Source organism: Schistocerca nitens, chromosome 8, assembly GCF_023898315.1.
Source record: "Schistocerca nitens isolate TAMUIC-IGC-003100 chromosome 8, iqSchNite1.1, whole genome shotgun sequence".
Lineage (NCBI taxonomy): Eukaryota > Metazoa > Arthropoda > Insecta > Orthoptera > Acrididae > Schistocerca > Schistocerca nitens.
Genome location: NC_064621.1, coordinates 288,144,689 through 288,160,022, shown reverse-complemented (window position 1 = coordinate 288,160,022; position 15,334 = coordinate 288,144,689). Strand labels below are relative to the sequence as shown.

At 36.5% G+C, this 15,334-nt stretch overlaps 1 protein-coding gene across 2 annotated transcripts in view; it reads left to right on the top strand.

Annotated features, from left to right (window-relative positions):
- Window positions 1-14,992, top strand: part of LOC126198629 (1-acylglycerol-3-phosphate O-acyltransferase Pnpla3-like) — a 31,873-nt gene extending 16,881 nt beyond the window's left edge. The window contains exons 2-13 of one of the 2 annotated variants that reach the window (XM_049935090.1): window positions 2,338-2,450; window positions 2,974-3,093; window positions 4,032-4,220; window positions 4,336-4,419; window positions 4,554-4,730; window positions 4,813-4,988; window positions 5,145-5,282; window positions 7,397-7,551; window positions 7,634-7,715; window positions 10,803-10,959; window positions 11,072-11,228; window positions 14,084-14,992. In XM_049935090.1, coding sequence (XP_049791047.1) covers window positions 2,338-2,450; window positions 2,974-3,093; window positions 4,032-4,220; window positions 4,336-4,419; window positions 4,554-4,730; window positions 4,813-4,988; window positions 5,145-5,282; window positions 7,397-7,551; window positions 7,634-7,715; window positions 10,803-10,959; window positions 11,072-11,228; window positions 14,084-14,337 — 1,802 coding nt within the window. In that variant the 3' untranslated portion in view covers window positions 14,338-14,992. The remainder of the gene's footprint in view (window positions 1-2,337; window positions 2,451-2,973; window positions 3,094-4,031; window positions 4,221-4,335; window positions 4,420-4,553; window positions 4,731-4,812; window positions 4,989-5,144; window positions 5,283-7,396; window positions 7,552-7,633; window positions 7,716-10,802; window positions 10,960-11,071; window positions 11,229-14,083) is intronic. The other variant, XM_049935091.1, reaches the window with a different exon arrangement.
- The last annotated feature ends 342 nt before the right edge of the window (window positions 14,993-15,334 follow it).

The window sequence follows — 15,334 nt, the reverse complement described above, 5'->3', positions numbered from 1 at the left end:
CCTTCCAGTTATTAAGAATGAAATAAAAATGAAACTGCGAAGAAGTTTTTGATTTTTGTTTTTCTCTTTTTTGGCTGAGTAACACGTGATAAATCAGAAAATAGCTACTTCTCAGTCTCGCTGGCGACAAAAGAAAACTGTGTCGAAGGGGGACATTCTCAGTTCGTTCAGATCACTATTTAGCGAGGTGCTACGCAGAAACCACCGAATGAAGGAGAAAGGTGGAAGCTAGACAGCGGCCACGGGTATAAATTAGATACTGAAAATATCCGACACGAGGACACATTTGCAGTCATTTGGGGTCGACAGCCTTACGATTATCAGCTGTGACCCTGCCGCCCATAGATTTTGAGGTCAGAGCGAAAGTGTCAGGAGAGATGTTGAAAATGACGGACAGTGCGCAAATCGCGGAAACACAGACTTCGTCACGAAATAAGTTTCATGGGCTGGACGAAACTGCACAAATACCCACCAATTTACTATAGCGCGCGAACAATATTTGGCATTGAGAGCAGATTCCTACTCCAAAAGATTTAGTTGTTTAAATCGTAATCGGTGCCCAATGATGTTTTATAGTATTCCTTACAACAAAACTGTTCAAATTCAGTGAGAAATACTGAAGGCAAAGGCTCCCTTACGATAGTTTGTAGGGGAGAGAGGGTAGGGGCTTCTAGACCGGGGGAATGGAGTATTTTTATTATTTCGGAAGACGAATAGCGCCTTGTAAGTATCCCGTAAAAAAAGGCCCAGTTCCGAACATGTTAAAAACCTGCATAGTATCGACTTTTAAATCATTTTCTTGAAAGAAAACCATCTGACTACACTGTATTTTTTTCTTGTCCCTGAGAACCAGGGCGGGGAGGTCGTACACGCCCCACCCCCCCTCCGCCACCCTCCCTTTGCCACCAGGTAAGGGAGCCCTGTATAAAGGACACTAACAGGCTCTCAACAGCCTTTTTCTCCCTGGAAAGGACGACAATGTAATATTGTAATCCAGTGTTAAGTGCAAGCTAGGAGTAAAGTCATTTTGTTCTTGCATTCATCAAATCAAACCTGGATACTTCTACTGCACTTTTGAAGACGTGATTGGTGAGAAACAATGCCTATGCAGTCCAGTGAGCATAGTCACCTAAAATGATTTAATATACCTTTTTCATGATCCCGGAATGAAATTTTCACTCTGCAGTGGAGTGTGTGCTGATATGAAACTTCCTGGCATATTAAAACTGTGTGCGAGACTGAGACTCGAACTTTGGACATTTGTCTTCCGTGCGCCAGTGCTCTACCATGTGAGGCACCCAAGCAAGACACACGACTCATTCTCACTGCTCTCATTCCGCCAGTACCTAGTCTTCTACCTTCCAAACTTAACAGAAGCTCTCCTGCAGACCTCGAAGAACTAGCGCTCCTGGAAGAAGGTACTGGTGGAACTGAAGCTGTGAGGACAGGTAGTGAGTCGTCCTTGGGTAGCTCAGATGGCAGAGCACTTGCCCGTGAAAGGCAAAGGTCCTGAGTTAGAGTCTCGGTCCGGCACACAGCTTTAATCCGCCAGGAAGCTTCTTTTTCATGGTATTCACAGGAAACAGTAATCTGGCAGGCTACTGAACACCAAAAATATGTATCACAGCTGGATGGAAGAAGCCAGTTTGTATTTGTTTCTCCAAGTGCTCCCTGTAGGTAAAACACTTTCTATAATAGCATGCATCTTCTGTAATACATGGAAAAATTATTTCACAGAAGTTTATGGAAACTTTTCAGATGTACTCATGTACGAAGAACCTCTACAGGAAAAGATTATGAAAGTTAAAAGAGGTTTCTATGCGGTATAAATAATTACTGGTGTGTGGTGAAAATATTTGGAAATTTGATTTAGCAAATAGATTAATTTAGACACTGAAGTATAGAATGATCTCAGCACCAGTGATCATTATCCAGTACAATAGGAAAGAAAAGAAAATACCACATAACACAATCACATGAGTTGTTCCTTTATTTATACACTTAAATTTCTTTATAAATAGGGGAATGTGCTCTAGTGATGTTAGTGTCTGGCATTCTGACCTTCAGCATGTAGATGCTGAGGGAATTTTAATATTATTGAAGATGTGCTAGTCTAGACTCCACAGAAATATTCCATTTATAAGAACTTAATATTTCATTTTTCCTATTTTGAAAATTATTTTCCACTTTGAGCTGCACTCTTATCTCATGAAACTTGCTGCAGTGTTTAGTAGTTTTTCATTTTTTGAAGATATATTTGGAACATTCTGCTAACTTTTATGATTAGTTTGAGTTACATACAACTAGTCAATTGCAGCATGACATTGTGTTTTGCAGGTGAAATCACAACAGATGTTTTACGTGTTGTACAAGAAGCTAGAAAGAAGACACTGGGACCATTTAACCCATCCTTTAATGTCCAGAATCTTTTGCTTGAAGGCCTCGATAAGGTTAGCAATAATTTTAAATATAACACTAGCTTTTTAGAATTTGTTGAGCTGTCTGTCTAACAGTGAAATAGCAAAATCTCTGAAACCACAAATGAATGTTCTCCATGATTTTGTGTTCAGTCGTGTCCTTTGCCCCATAATAATTTGCTCTAAGAAACTCCCTTATTTCAAAACACTATTACCTTGCTCTTTCTCCTATAGCCTAATCCAAATAGAAGACCTTCAGTGCACTTAATTCACTCACTGCTCTTATGTAATATATCGGTGATGTTCAATTTCAGCTTCCTTTGTGTGGGTGCTATGTATTGTATGAGTAAGAGAGAACCATTGTATCTTAACTACATCTCAGGTATTCGTATTGCTGTGTGCCTTGCTTAATGCTCTGTCGGTTTTGTAATTTTTAATTTTTTGTGACTGTCGTAAGAACAGATTTTTTTTTCCCTGCACCCTTAATAGCTACAGTAATAATTATTTTATGGATTTGCCTCACATGAAGTGAACAGTTTAATTTCTGTGTTTACAGGTACTTCCTGAAGATGCTCACCTAAGAGTGAATGGAAAATTGCATATATCACTGACAAGGGTATATGATAGGAAAAATGTAATTGTGTCGCAGTTCAACAGCAAGGAAGACTTAATGCAGGTAAGCCCTCTGACAAAAATTTAATGCTTGTGATTGTGATTAACCATGGACCTAAGCAGACAATACAGACAGTTTCTTTTTGGGGAGCTATACAAATGAAAACATGTTGTACTAAGTATAATTTTGTTTAAAATACAGCCAGTTTTACACTTTTTAAATGCAGACTTCAAATGTAAAGCCCATATTTTACCAAGATTAGCAGTGACATTTTATCATAATTTCAAAATGTAGGTACTAGCTCCTGTCACAATATTCTGAGCAAATATTTCACAGGTGTGTTCCAGTGAGGCTTAGAATCAGATCTCAGAATAATCAGTGGCCCTTCTGTTCCCCAATAAAGACCACTGAGTATCTATCACAGTTTTTTATGACTGTGGTTTAAAGTTAATATTCACTGAAATCGAGTGATATGCTTATTTCTGTTTCATTGTATTGAATTTACTCAGTCTGTTATATTGTGAAATAGGCTGCTGCATAATTTCCTGCACTGTAGCCTTACAAAAGATATCCCCAATAATTTTCAGAGTTATTGTGTGTATTATACAGACTAACAGCTTTCATTTGCATGAAAATGTTGTAAAAAAATATGTGCAATAGTCATCTTAATCTCAGTAATAATATGTTGACAATGTGACAACGAAAGCAGCATGAGGGTGAGGTCTACAGTAGTTTATCAGTCAAGGAGGCAAATGAGGCACTTTGATACTGGAAGAATACTCTACAAAAGTAGAGAACATTTGAAATACTTGATGTGAAGGAACTGCTGGCTGTAAAATGGATTTGCTAAAGTTGCTACTAAGTATACATTTACCTTAACATAGTGCTTCGCCTACACAGTCAACAGATCCTTACGGGCTTATGGGTGTGGCTCAGTTACATAAGCATTCTGTTACTGCTTTTGACCTTGTTTATTATGGTATCATTATTGTCATTTGCAGGCTCTACTAGCAAGCAGTTTTGTTCCAGTCTTCTCTGGGCTTCTACCACCTAGGTTCCACGGTATTCGGTACATGGATGGTGGTTTTAGTGACAATCTTCCAACTTTAGATGAGGACACAGTTACTGTTAGCCCTTTCTGTGGCGAATCTGACATATGTCCACGTGATACTTCGTCACAGCTTTTCCATGTGAGTATTTACAATCACAGTTCTATTTTACTAATATTTCACCATAAGATATGAAATTATTTAAATTAACATGTAAGTTCATAGCTGTCTTATTGAGACATTTCTCTTTTCGTAGATAAACCTTGCCAACACCAGTATTGAACTTTCACGTCAAAACGTATATAGATTTACAAGGATTCTTTTCCCTCCTAAAACTGAGGTGAGTTTTGAAATAAAATGTGTTTGCTCCTATGAAATACAGTAAAACTCTTCCATGCAAAATGAATGCAGCTTCTTTAACAGTATAATAGTTATTTGTCCCGTATTCTATTCTGTTGTATAATTCATTTGCAGACTTTAGCAAAAATGTGCCATCAAGGATTTGATGATGCAATGGCATTCTTGGCAAGAAGAAATATGATAAACTGTAACCGCTGTTTAACTATCCATGCGTCATATGAGATTAAAGATCCTCTCAATTTCAGCACAGAGTCAGAATCAAATTGTGAAGAGTGCATTGCACACCAAAGGGTAGGTAAATGTACCTGGAAATTTTTTAGCTGTACTCACATTGTTTTGTTCTGAATTTGTTTTTATAATTTTTTTGTTGCAGGCTGCAAAAATTGCTAAGTTACCAGAAGCTGTTGTCTCAATTTTTCAAGATGCAATAGCTTCAACTAATAATGGTTTCACTAACTGGATTTTCCAATACAAAGGAATGAAGCTGTTATCAATATTGAGTTTGCCATATGTACTGCCAGTAGACATCATGTATGCCACATTCACAAAGTGAGTCGACATCTTGTGTTGTAGTCATGTTCAGCCTATTAAGCTTACAACATCCTGTTAGGATGTAATACACTTTAAGTCTCACAAATAACAAGCAATTCTCTTTATTTCGTCTTCAAAGTTACATATGTATGAAAACATAATTTTTGAAATTAGTGTGATCGGCAACAAATTGGAGAAGCGTTCCCATCAAATGCGTGTAGTTGGAAACGCAATCATTCAGCCAGAATTGCATGTATGTGGCTATAATGGTGTAATTCCGTCACATGCCCACTCACTATTGGAAGCTGACAGGTAAGCAGTTCAGTGTACTTATGCAACAGCTACAAAACATGACATTATCAATGTGTTTTGTCAGCTTCTGTGATTACAAATCTGCCTACCTGTGATGCTTCCTACGTGACTTGGGCTTTGTGTGAAATGTCTTCAAGCATTTTGTAACATTTTGTCCAACTTATTTAAGTGAGATGCGCTTCTGTTATGGTGTTGAAAATTCAATCCAGGCGTTAAACTTAGTCCTTGTTGTTCATTTTGATGTTGAAGATGAAGGTTTACCTGTTACCCGATATAGTATTTTGGCCAAGTTTTGATCACCTATTGTTTTGCTCCATAGTTCTGTTTATGATCAATGTAGTTCAGCACTTAAAATTCTGAAGTCTTATGTGGACTATGTATGCTAGTACCCACTCTATTCACCAAATCAGGCATCCTCTAACTTTCCCCTATTTCATAATCTAAAAATATTTGTGGCTCAAAAAACCTTTGTAATCTTATCTGGGGCATCACTATGATGGTACCACAGCTTTCCAAATCATAAAAATTTTCTTCTTTGTAGTACTTAGATTTTGTTGATCTTGTTCCAACTGGTGTTGGGTCTAAAGTATGAGTTTTTTGTATATTGTTTTTGTATTAAATTAACTTCCACTGTTAATATTATTTCTTAAAAAAGATAGTGTCAAAACTAGATCAAACTTAAAAAGAAAATGTTTGTGTGTGTAGACCTTACCTTACCTTAGTTTTCAAGTATTATCAAAGTATTGAGGTTATTTCACAATTGTGATGTTGATATGATTTAAGAACCAGTCTTGTCTCACAAGTAGGGACCTGAAAAATTCATGCAAATCCTCTCAAAATGCAAAAATTATACAATAAATTGAATTTCTGAGCAAATTGTATCCAGTTGAACAGTTTTATCAGAGATCATCAGAAATAGCTTTTTTCCGTATATAAATATTGAAAAAGTACTCAGTTTTCATTTACTGGAATTGCAAATCATCTATTGAAGCCCGATTTCTAAAGATAATATGCGTAAGAAGTGTTTTTAAAATAAAAAGTACACAAATGCAACACCGTATCCGTGCACTCAAGGATCTGATGTCACATCAATTCTGGGCATGATAATTTGGTGTGAAGCCAGTCGTGAACAGCTGATCAGTCTCTATAAAATACATGTTGTGTGACACAACATAGAACTCAATCACGGGACCTAGCAGCTTAGAAAAAAGAAATGGTTATGTTTGACTGCTGGCTAAAGTTCAAAAGGTGGTGTAATGCAGTCAGTTTAACATGGTAGTTTCATGTGGTGGATGTTTGGAACTGTGGTTGCATCGAATACAAGCAGGGCCTAAACTACCCTCTTTGCAATATTATCTACGTCAGCAAGCAGTTTAGCATAGCTGTTACCTAATGCTTTGCATTTTGCGTTTCTCGTTGTTTTCTTTTGTGATTTTGATAACTCTCATTTGCTCACACATACAGCAACTGCCTGTTTATAATGTCTGCACTCTGCACTACAGTGCGGTCAGAAAGCGAAGCCCGATTCACTCTCTCTTAAAGGCTTACCTTAATCTGCAAACAGTTATTTTTGGTACCACTCCTACCCAGAATACCTTGTCGGTTCTACCTGTAGTGTTTTCAAGTATGAGTCGCGTAGCTATGAATGTCCACGATAGGTGAAAATCAATATTCAGCGGATTTTGTGGTTATTGAATAAGGTGGGAAAAGACAAATTTTGAGAAACACCTTAAATTAGAGGCCTGAAAGCGATGTTGCTCTTCACAGAAGTGGTCATTTGTTGAAAGCTTAAATAGAGCCAAAAGATGAATACGCGAAAAGATTGTTATGGGGAAAAAAATGAAGTAGTTGCAAAAGCAAACATTCCAGTCAAAAAGATCCCAAATGGCCACTATTCCTATTTTGATGCAAGTGAAGAACATGAATTCAGATGTTCATGCACTAATTTATTGAGAATTTCAGAAAAATTTGTGTATAACATTAGAAAATATTACTATAATCTGTTTCTATCACTTGTGACAATTAAAAACGTCAGTAAAAGGCCTGTTCATTAATAATAGCTTGTAATGTTACTGTTATTAGTAGTTTCCAAACTTCTGGTTTTATCATCTCAGGTTCGTGGCTGCAGCACCACACATTGGTAATAACTTATGGAATATCAGCAAATTTCTGATTCAGCAGGTGTCAGAACTCTTTGAAAACATTAGTAAAACACAAAAATTAGCAGCATCAATAAACTGCCAACTTGCAATCACAAACTTTGGAGGCTGTAAGTATCGCTACTGAAAATAATTAATTGTAAATAGCTTATAAACATATGCAGATTGTAACTATTTCATTTCATATTTCAGCTAAATATGACATTGACACTGGAGTTGATGCTCCCTTGAAGTCAAAAATGAATTTAAACTTCACACTGAATATGGCAAGCAGGTATGTCTACACTTTTAATGGCAGTGTAACATTACCACTTCCCTCCACCTATCATTTTTTATCATTATGTGGATGATTCCTCTTTAATTTACTATTATGGCAGAAAGTCAGTACTGCATTTTATTGATCATATGAGTAGTATAGGTTACGTTAATTTTAGGGTGGATGTGAAGTAGGAGATATACAGCAGCCCTTTCTTGCAAGGGGATGCTCCAATATGAAATGTAAAAATTTGCTCAGAATTTTATTTACCTACAAAGTATACACTGAAGGAAACAAGCAATAAAAATTTTGCTGCTGAGAGAGATTGAAGGATTTTAATAAAATTTTTGCAGTTTATTTTTGTTGCACATAGAACCACTTTTAATAGCAGTTTGTACAGTCCTACCTACAAGTCTACCTACCTAGCATAAAAATCAACAAATGGCAGAAGTAACTGTGACACAGCAAATTGTCACATAGTGAAAATCCAAGACTACTGAGATGAAAATTTAATAGTACCAGAAAGGTCACATATCATTCATTTTTGGATAACTTCCAGTTCCCATCAACAATTGAACTGTCACAGATTTAATTTTTACAAAGGCGACTAGCAGAGAAGGAAAAATTATTGCAGAGTTTGACATCACATTACATTATCTTCCATCACTTCAGTCAATAGTTGCTTTTTTGAAATGGTATAGCAATATTGTTGCAAGTTCTCATAACTTTTGAAATAGATGCATTTTACCTATAATGTGATAGTTCTTTAGTTTATTCCTTGTTGTTGCTTCAAAAATGTGAATTGCTATTGAGCACCTGGGACCAGTTCAGTGCTTTCTTGAAGATACCTATCTCACATATCAACACAAGATGATCACCACATAATGTTTCTTTTTTCTGTGTAGCAATACTGAGTAAAACTACGCAAATCTTAGATGGGGGATTAAAACCATTTTCAGTAACAAATAAAATTGGAGATACTGCATCTTATGAAGGATATTCATGACCTCGGAGTTCGAGATTTGTGGTACCATATGAATGTGGCAGTAGTCTAATAGAATCGTCCAGTAAAACCATTTCTCAGCACTCTACTCAATGCTAGGGGGCTAGTGGCTCATCATATACAGCAATCTAGGTAAAATATTATTGGCTGAACATAGTTAAATTTATTTATTCCATGCAAGTGGGGCTTCAGTGGAGTAGATTCTGAATTTTACATTCTGATAGGAACAGTGATACTGTAGATGACATATACATCATTTGCACTGATGTAATCGCTGATTGTGGACAGGAAGACAATAATTTAAATTCGTGGGTTTCTATCACCTCTTTGACACTCATTTGTTTCCCTGATACTTGACAATGGACGATAATGTAACACTCATAATGTTATACTGATTTGATGTAGCAACTCCACTTCATAATACAATATGTTTGTATGCTACATTTTGGTTATGAATGTTTGCCCATTTCTTCTTTCTTGTAAGTGGTGAGTTATGGCTACTGGATTTAAGGGGTATACAGTCTGTTATGTTTTGTTGCTGCTATAGTTAATATGTAAAACTTGAAAATAAAAATTCAGGTGGATTCTGTCATCTTCACTGTATTATATAGGGTGATTCTTAGTAACATTTAAATACCCCTGAAGTGATGCAGATGATGTTGAGATAAGTAATGTAATGTAAGACACATGGGGTCACAAATGTTGGGAAATCACTAAAAGGGGATCACAATGTTGAACATATGTTGTCATGTATCTTGCTGCACATGTAGCAGTTGGGCTCGTCGATCCTATCACCTCTGGTAGGAGCAGTGTTTTACGTCACCCCACTGAGGTACTCTGTTTCCATTCTTGCATTATGCAGTGTGATATGGTAGTACTTGCAGTAGTGGTACAATAATACAGTTTTTGAAACTACCTGACAGATGAAAACTGTGTGCCACACTGGAAATCGAACTCAGGAGCTATGCCTTTTCAGGCAAATGCTCTACCAAGTGGTTCTACGTGCAACAAAAATAAACTACAAAAATTTTATTAAAATCCTTCAATCTCTCTCAGCAGCTAAAATTTTTATTGTTCGTTTCTTTCAGTGTATACTTTGTAGGTAAATATGATATAGTTATCCCAAAATGCTTAATAAGATGAAAATAAAGATTATATTAATGACCAAGACAAATGGAAGTCCACTCAGTGCTAAAGGTGGTTGCAAATGTCCGAAGTGACTTCTTGTCTAAAAGGATAAGATATGCTACTTTATTGAACAGAACAAACAGCCTATGGATGAAGTTATGAGTATTTACGTGGGAACAGTTCTTGTCCTAATAGTGGCAAGTCATGTAGAGTTGTGCAAAACATTTCTTTCTAGTGACAACTAAATAATTCATAGGAACATTCAAACCAGTTTACTACCACAGATACCATATTTTTCATTCATGTAATGTGATAACTAAAAACTTATGCCAGAGCAGGCAGCGAAAGTAGACCAATATTACAGGAATAGTCAGACTTGTTATAATTCTCATGTATTGTCTCAAGACTGTGGTTGCAAAAAGTCCACAGTATTTCTAAATTACAGTTGCTTGTAAAGTCAGGCAGGATGGTACGAGTGCTGGGAGTATGCTCATAGAAATTCTCTTCGTAGTCACATTGTGGATAGTTGGCATGATTCACTCATGCTGCAACTCAAGAGTGGAAGCAAATTGGTTCTGCAGTCTCATCACATCACTTAGTGTTTTTGCATATTACAGAATCTGAGAACTATGACAGCAAGCACTTTCATCAGAAAGCCTCAAACACCACCAATAAAAGTAAAATCCACATAGTTTACAAATTATCATCTTGGTTCTGGTGTTGCACAATTGTCTGATCTCTGTTAGTTTCTCTACATTATATTGACTTTGGATCTAAAATGTTACAACCACTCTTTCATGCCAAAGATTACTGCTCTGCTCTTTGTGCCTGTATAACAATGAACGTTTCATTCTCCCAGTGACCTCACTTAAACAGAGTACAAATAAGAAACTTTTAAAGTAACCGTTGATAGATCTGCTTTTCAGTCATTATTAATCATATTTCACAAAAGATTTGATGAATTTTTCTTTCAGGGAACGAAAGAATATAGTCAGAGCTATAGAACAAAGGAGATGTAGTTCGGCTACGAGTGAGATGCCACTTGATGATGACACTTTTGAGCAGATACTTAGAGTGACATCCGAGCATGAAACAGTCATAGGATTTTATTACCAAGACAAAAATAACAGGGTAAGTTCACTGCTACTCCTATTTTAATAAAATGATTTATCTTAAGAACTTAAAAGTGTAATTCAGTGGTCACAGTATTGCCGGATATTTTATTTCCGTTCTGTTTGATCAGGTAACAATGACTGAAATATATGATGTGACTGATGTTGATTTACCTGGAGCACTGTCACCTGAAGAGCAGGAGAACAACACTTATCTGCAATTTGATGAAGACTTTGATGACCCTACCTCAAGTACATGGCCATCTCAGCTTGCTCTTAATGGGCCATGTAAGTAAATAATCTTTTTCTGTACTTTATTGGAACTGATAGAAATAAAAACTTTCACTTCGCACGTTTTCAATGAAATGATGATTACTGAATGAAGTCGTGCTAACAAACTTTTTTAAAGGAATATTGATCTTTTAAACAATCAATTTGTAGTAGGGGTGGAAGAAAATGGTGAGGAGAAGTTATGAACAGCAGAACAGCAGCATCATGCTATGTTATTGAGGCTGTATTGTAAGTTATGAAAGAAATAAACAACAGTCTTTTATGTTGGAGGAACTCATTCTGTACTTTTAAGTTCAAAATCATCCAGAAAATAATTTAATTACCGTAGTCAATCACATGAAGACAAATTTAGTAAATATGGAAATGTTAAAATAACATTCATCATTACTCAGAACAAAACAACGAAAGGTGGTTTTGAGACACACAATATCAGACACTCATTGTGATAAAGTAATTTGAATTGGTAAGGCACAAAATAGTGAATGGTTCCCATATTGTTATATGTGAGTCGAGTGATTGGTATTGAAACTTCAGGCGGACAGACGGCAATGTTGGCGAACATGACTTGTAGCATTCCGGCCCAGTCTCTATTTGTATGTGTTCTCTAGCAGCAGAAACAAAAGCATCGACAACATGCAGGTCATATTTGTACGCGCGAAGTTATTTATAGTTGCTACTTGTACTATATCATCTCGAAAAATTGAAAAGAGCTATTTGGTATCTAATATGCTGAAATATCATGAAGTTATGTCAAATTTCACAATATAAATGAAAACTATTTTCTCACTTCATTGTCCATGCACAGTTTTTATTTCCATTGTTAAATATTAGCAACATTAATTATTTCTAGAATGAGTGGCTGAAAATTTAGCAGTATATTCTGAAGATGGTACAATATGGTGATAAGTCAATGGCCTGCTCACGCCTCACATTCTTTAGTTTGTTGTAGTTATGCTAATCGAAAAACACCATTCTCATTACTCTCATAATCTGATTTAAAATAGTCATCTTCAGCACTGCTCGAACTATCACTGCTCCCCCCAGTTCTGTAATTGAATTTTCTATGCATTCTTCCACAATGCCTTCATTTTTGGCTGCCTCTGTGATGACACTTGTAAACAATTTCATGCCTGTCCCTTTTAGCGATCACATCAATTACATATGTCGGAAATCGTGGTTTATTTTGTGCTACAATTTTGAGTAATTGTGCCTTCTTCAAAACTTCTGAGATCCACTTTCCGTAATTTCAGCCGCTGAATAATATCTTCTTTTTTCATTGTCAAAGTTGGCGTCCTATCATGAAAAATAGAATTGATAAGGGGCATTGCCCATCATAAAGCCACTACGGCAACTTGCAAGTGAATGAGGATGACATTATGATGAAAGACACACAACACCCAGTCATCTCAGGGCAGAGAAAATCCCTGACCCCGCTGGGAATTGAACCCGGGACCCCTTGTGCAGGAAGCGAGAACGCTACCGCAAGACCATGAGCTGCGGACTTCATGGTAATCGCATCTCTTTTTTGAATGAAACATTAACAAGCAGTTTGGCACAAAACTGTCCAATATGCCAGGCACTGCCATGGTCCCCTTGGGTGTTCCATCACTCCAGCCTCTACATAATGAATGGCTGGAATTAACCCGCGTTTCTTTTACCCATACTACATTTTAGAATCTTGCACCCATGATTCTGTGCAGAAATCTGCACCATAATGATTCTACATGTGTTCTTTCCATCAAAATTTTCTGTCTGTTAAACACTGGATAGCTGAAGCCTTTGTCTTTCAGCACTGTACGTAATGAAAATTTGCTTTCTTTAAAAGATCATTTTTCTGAAGTGACGCGAGTAATTTAGATAGTGGGATGTTCCCTTTTCTTATAATAGCCATATATATGATAAACATAGCGTCTTCCTTGTAATCTTCAAAGCTGTCACTTGCTCCTTCCTCAGCTCCTTCTTTCTGGTGTGTGCAGCCTTGTGCCACTCTTACCACACTCTGTACTGCACTGTTCTTTCCCTGTTGTTACAACAGTGTTCTTGCTTATTTTCAATGCTGCTGCAGCCCTCATAACAACCTGAGCATCAGGAAATAAGGGCTTACCATTTTCCTTTCCTTTTTCAAAGTCAGTTCTCACCGAACACACCAATTTGCGGGCCTGCCTGTCTAGTAGACTTTACTTCGTCCATTTCACTCACATGTTGGGCTGGCACTATTTGTTGCACTTAATATTGTTTAAAAAGAAACAGAAGCAAATAAATACTAACAACATCAAAAATGAAATAAACCATGAACTGAACTATTAACACAAGTGACAAAATGACAGCACTGGTTGCACGTGACACTTGCTGGTATGCTTGTGACACACGCGTGTCAGGTTTGCAGAGCGTCGACATGGCTTTTGCTACCTGCTCAAGTGCAATCCATTGTTGGCTGGCTACCTGTGGTCTCTAAGCAACGGAATGGCACTACTGAGCTGTCAGTACCAAAGACTCTTCTCCCAGACTATAGCTGGGTATGTGGTTGTCATGAGACTATAGGGTTCAATAGTCTTCAGGCCTCAACCCTTGGTATTTGTGGAGTACTAGTAGTCCTGTGTGACTAAGCACATTTATTATTATGCTGCTGTTTTGGTATTTCCTTCATTTCCCTGCAACTGTATTTAATAGCGCCGTACACATCGCTCTTTCCATCTTATATTTAAGAGACCTACGCAGTAGGTTTAACGTAATAAATGAGATAGTATTATCATTATTTATGCTCAACATCTTGTATGAAAAATAGTGTATTGTTTTGTGTATACTACTTTATTCTTTTATCACAACTCAGTTCCATTAATTTTCTTTCACAGACTCTCCCTATAACAACAGCATGGCTAGTATTTCTGATTTATCACTGGATGATGCTGACCATATTGCTGCAGAATCAGCCAATGTGTTTTCGGATCCAGAAAGTGAGTGGAACGGTATGCACAGTAATGGCTCATTCTATGCCGACACATCACCAGACAATGGTGAACAGTCATTACCAGAGTCGGAGCAACAGACACCAGAAACTGAGAGACTATTGACAAGGAAACCATCCTATTTGGTGTTGACAGATTAAATGAGTCCACAAATAATGTAAAATGACTGATGTACTGCACAACACTCAAAATGTACTGTTGTGAATTACACCGTGAAGATATTCTGCCAATTCAAAGTAGAATTTCTATTAAAAACAGTGTATTTTTAAATATTAAACTGTTCAGTGGAGTCATTGCATAATGACAATAAACCTTGCTGCAAGGACCTGATATTTACATGCCAGTGTTCTTAGCAATGAGTCAGTTGAACAGTTATTCATTAATTAGACTCCTAAATCAGCAGTACTACATTGTGTCATGTAACTGGTCAGGAAGTTAAGTACACCAACTATCAAGTGACCTTTCTCTGTTGTGAAATGTACAGTCCTTCAAAAAGATAGAGAAAGCAAGTTTTGAGAACATTGTAAAAGCGTACTTACTAAGTGGAAGAGTTATTTATTATTTAATTTATTTATTTATAAATAAAGTTATCATTAATATGCGAATTTTGTAAAAATGTTTGTAAATAGAATCAAAGCCTCCCAATACCGTAGAAATGTAAATTAATTTTGCCTATAATCTGCTTTTATGAATGTCTCAATGTTAAAACACCTAGAAAAATGCTTTCAATGTAAATTTTATTATAATGACATAACTGTGGACATTCTTCTTCATATTATTGTTATTTTTATTATTATTCATAACCAATGAACTGTGATAACTGTATATATGTATTATAATGTAAATATATGCCATGTTTTGTAATTAAACCACCATCTTTGATAAAAGGTTTGCACAATTAATTACTCTTGGGCCCCTTAACTCCCATTGACAAATCACCTGACAGTTCTGATAAAGAACCTGAATGCTTCAGTTATATTGTCAAAAACAATCTGTTAATGGTTACTGGCTTCTGATCAGAATATTTACACAACACAGAATTGTAGTGACATTTATGAACAAGTACACTTACATACTCAAAAATAACTTAACTTGCACAGAAATTGAGTCGAGACATGAGTAGCAACTTAAAACCTA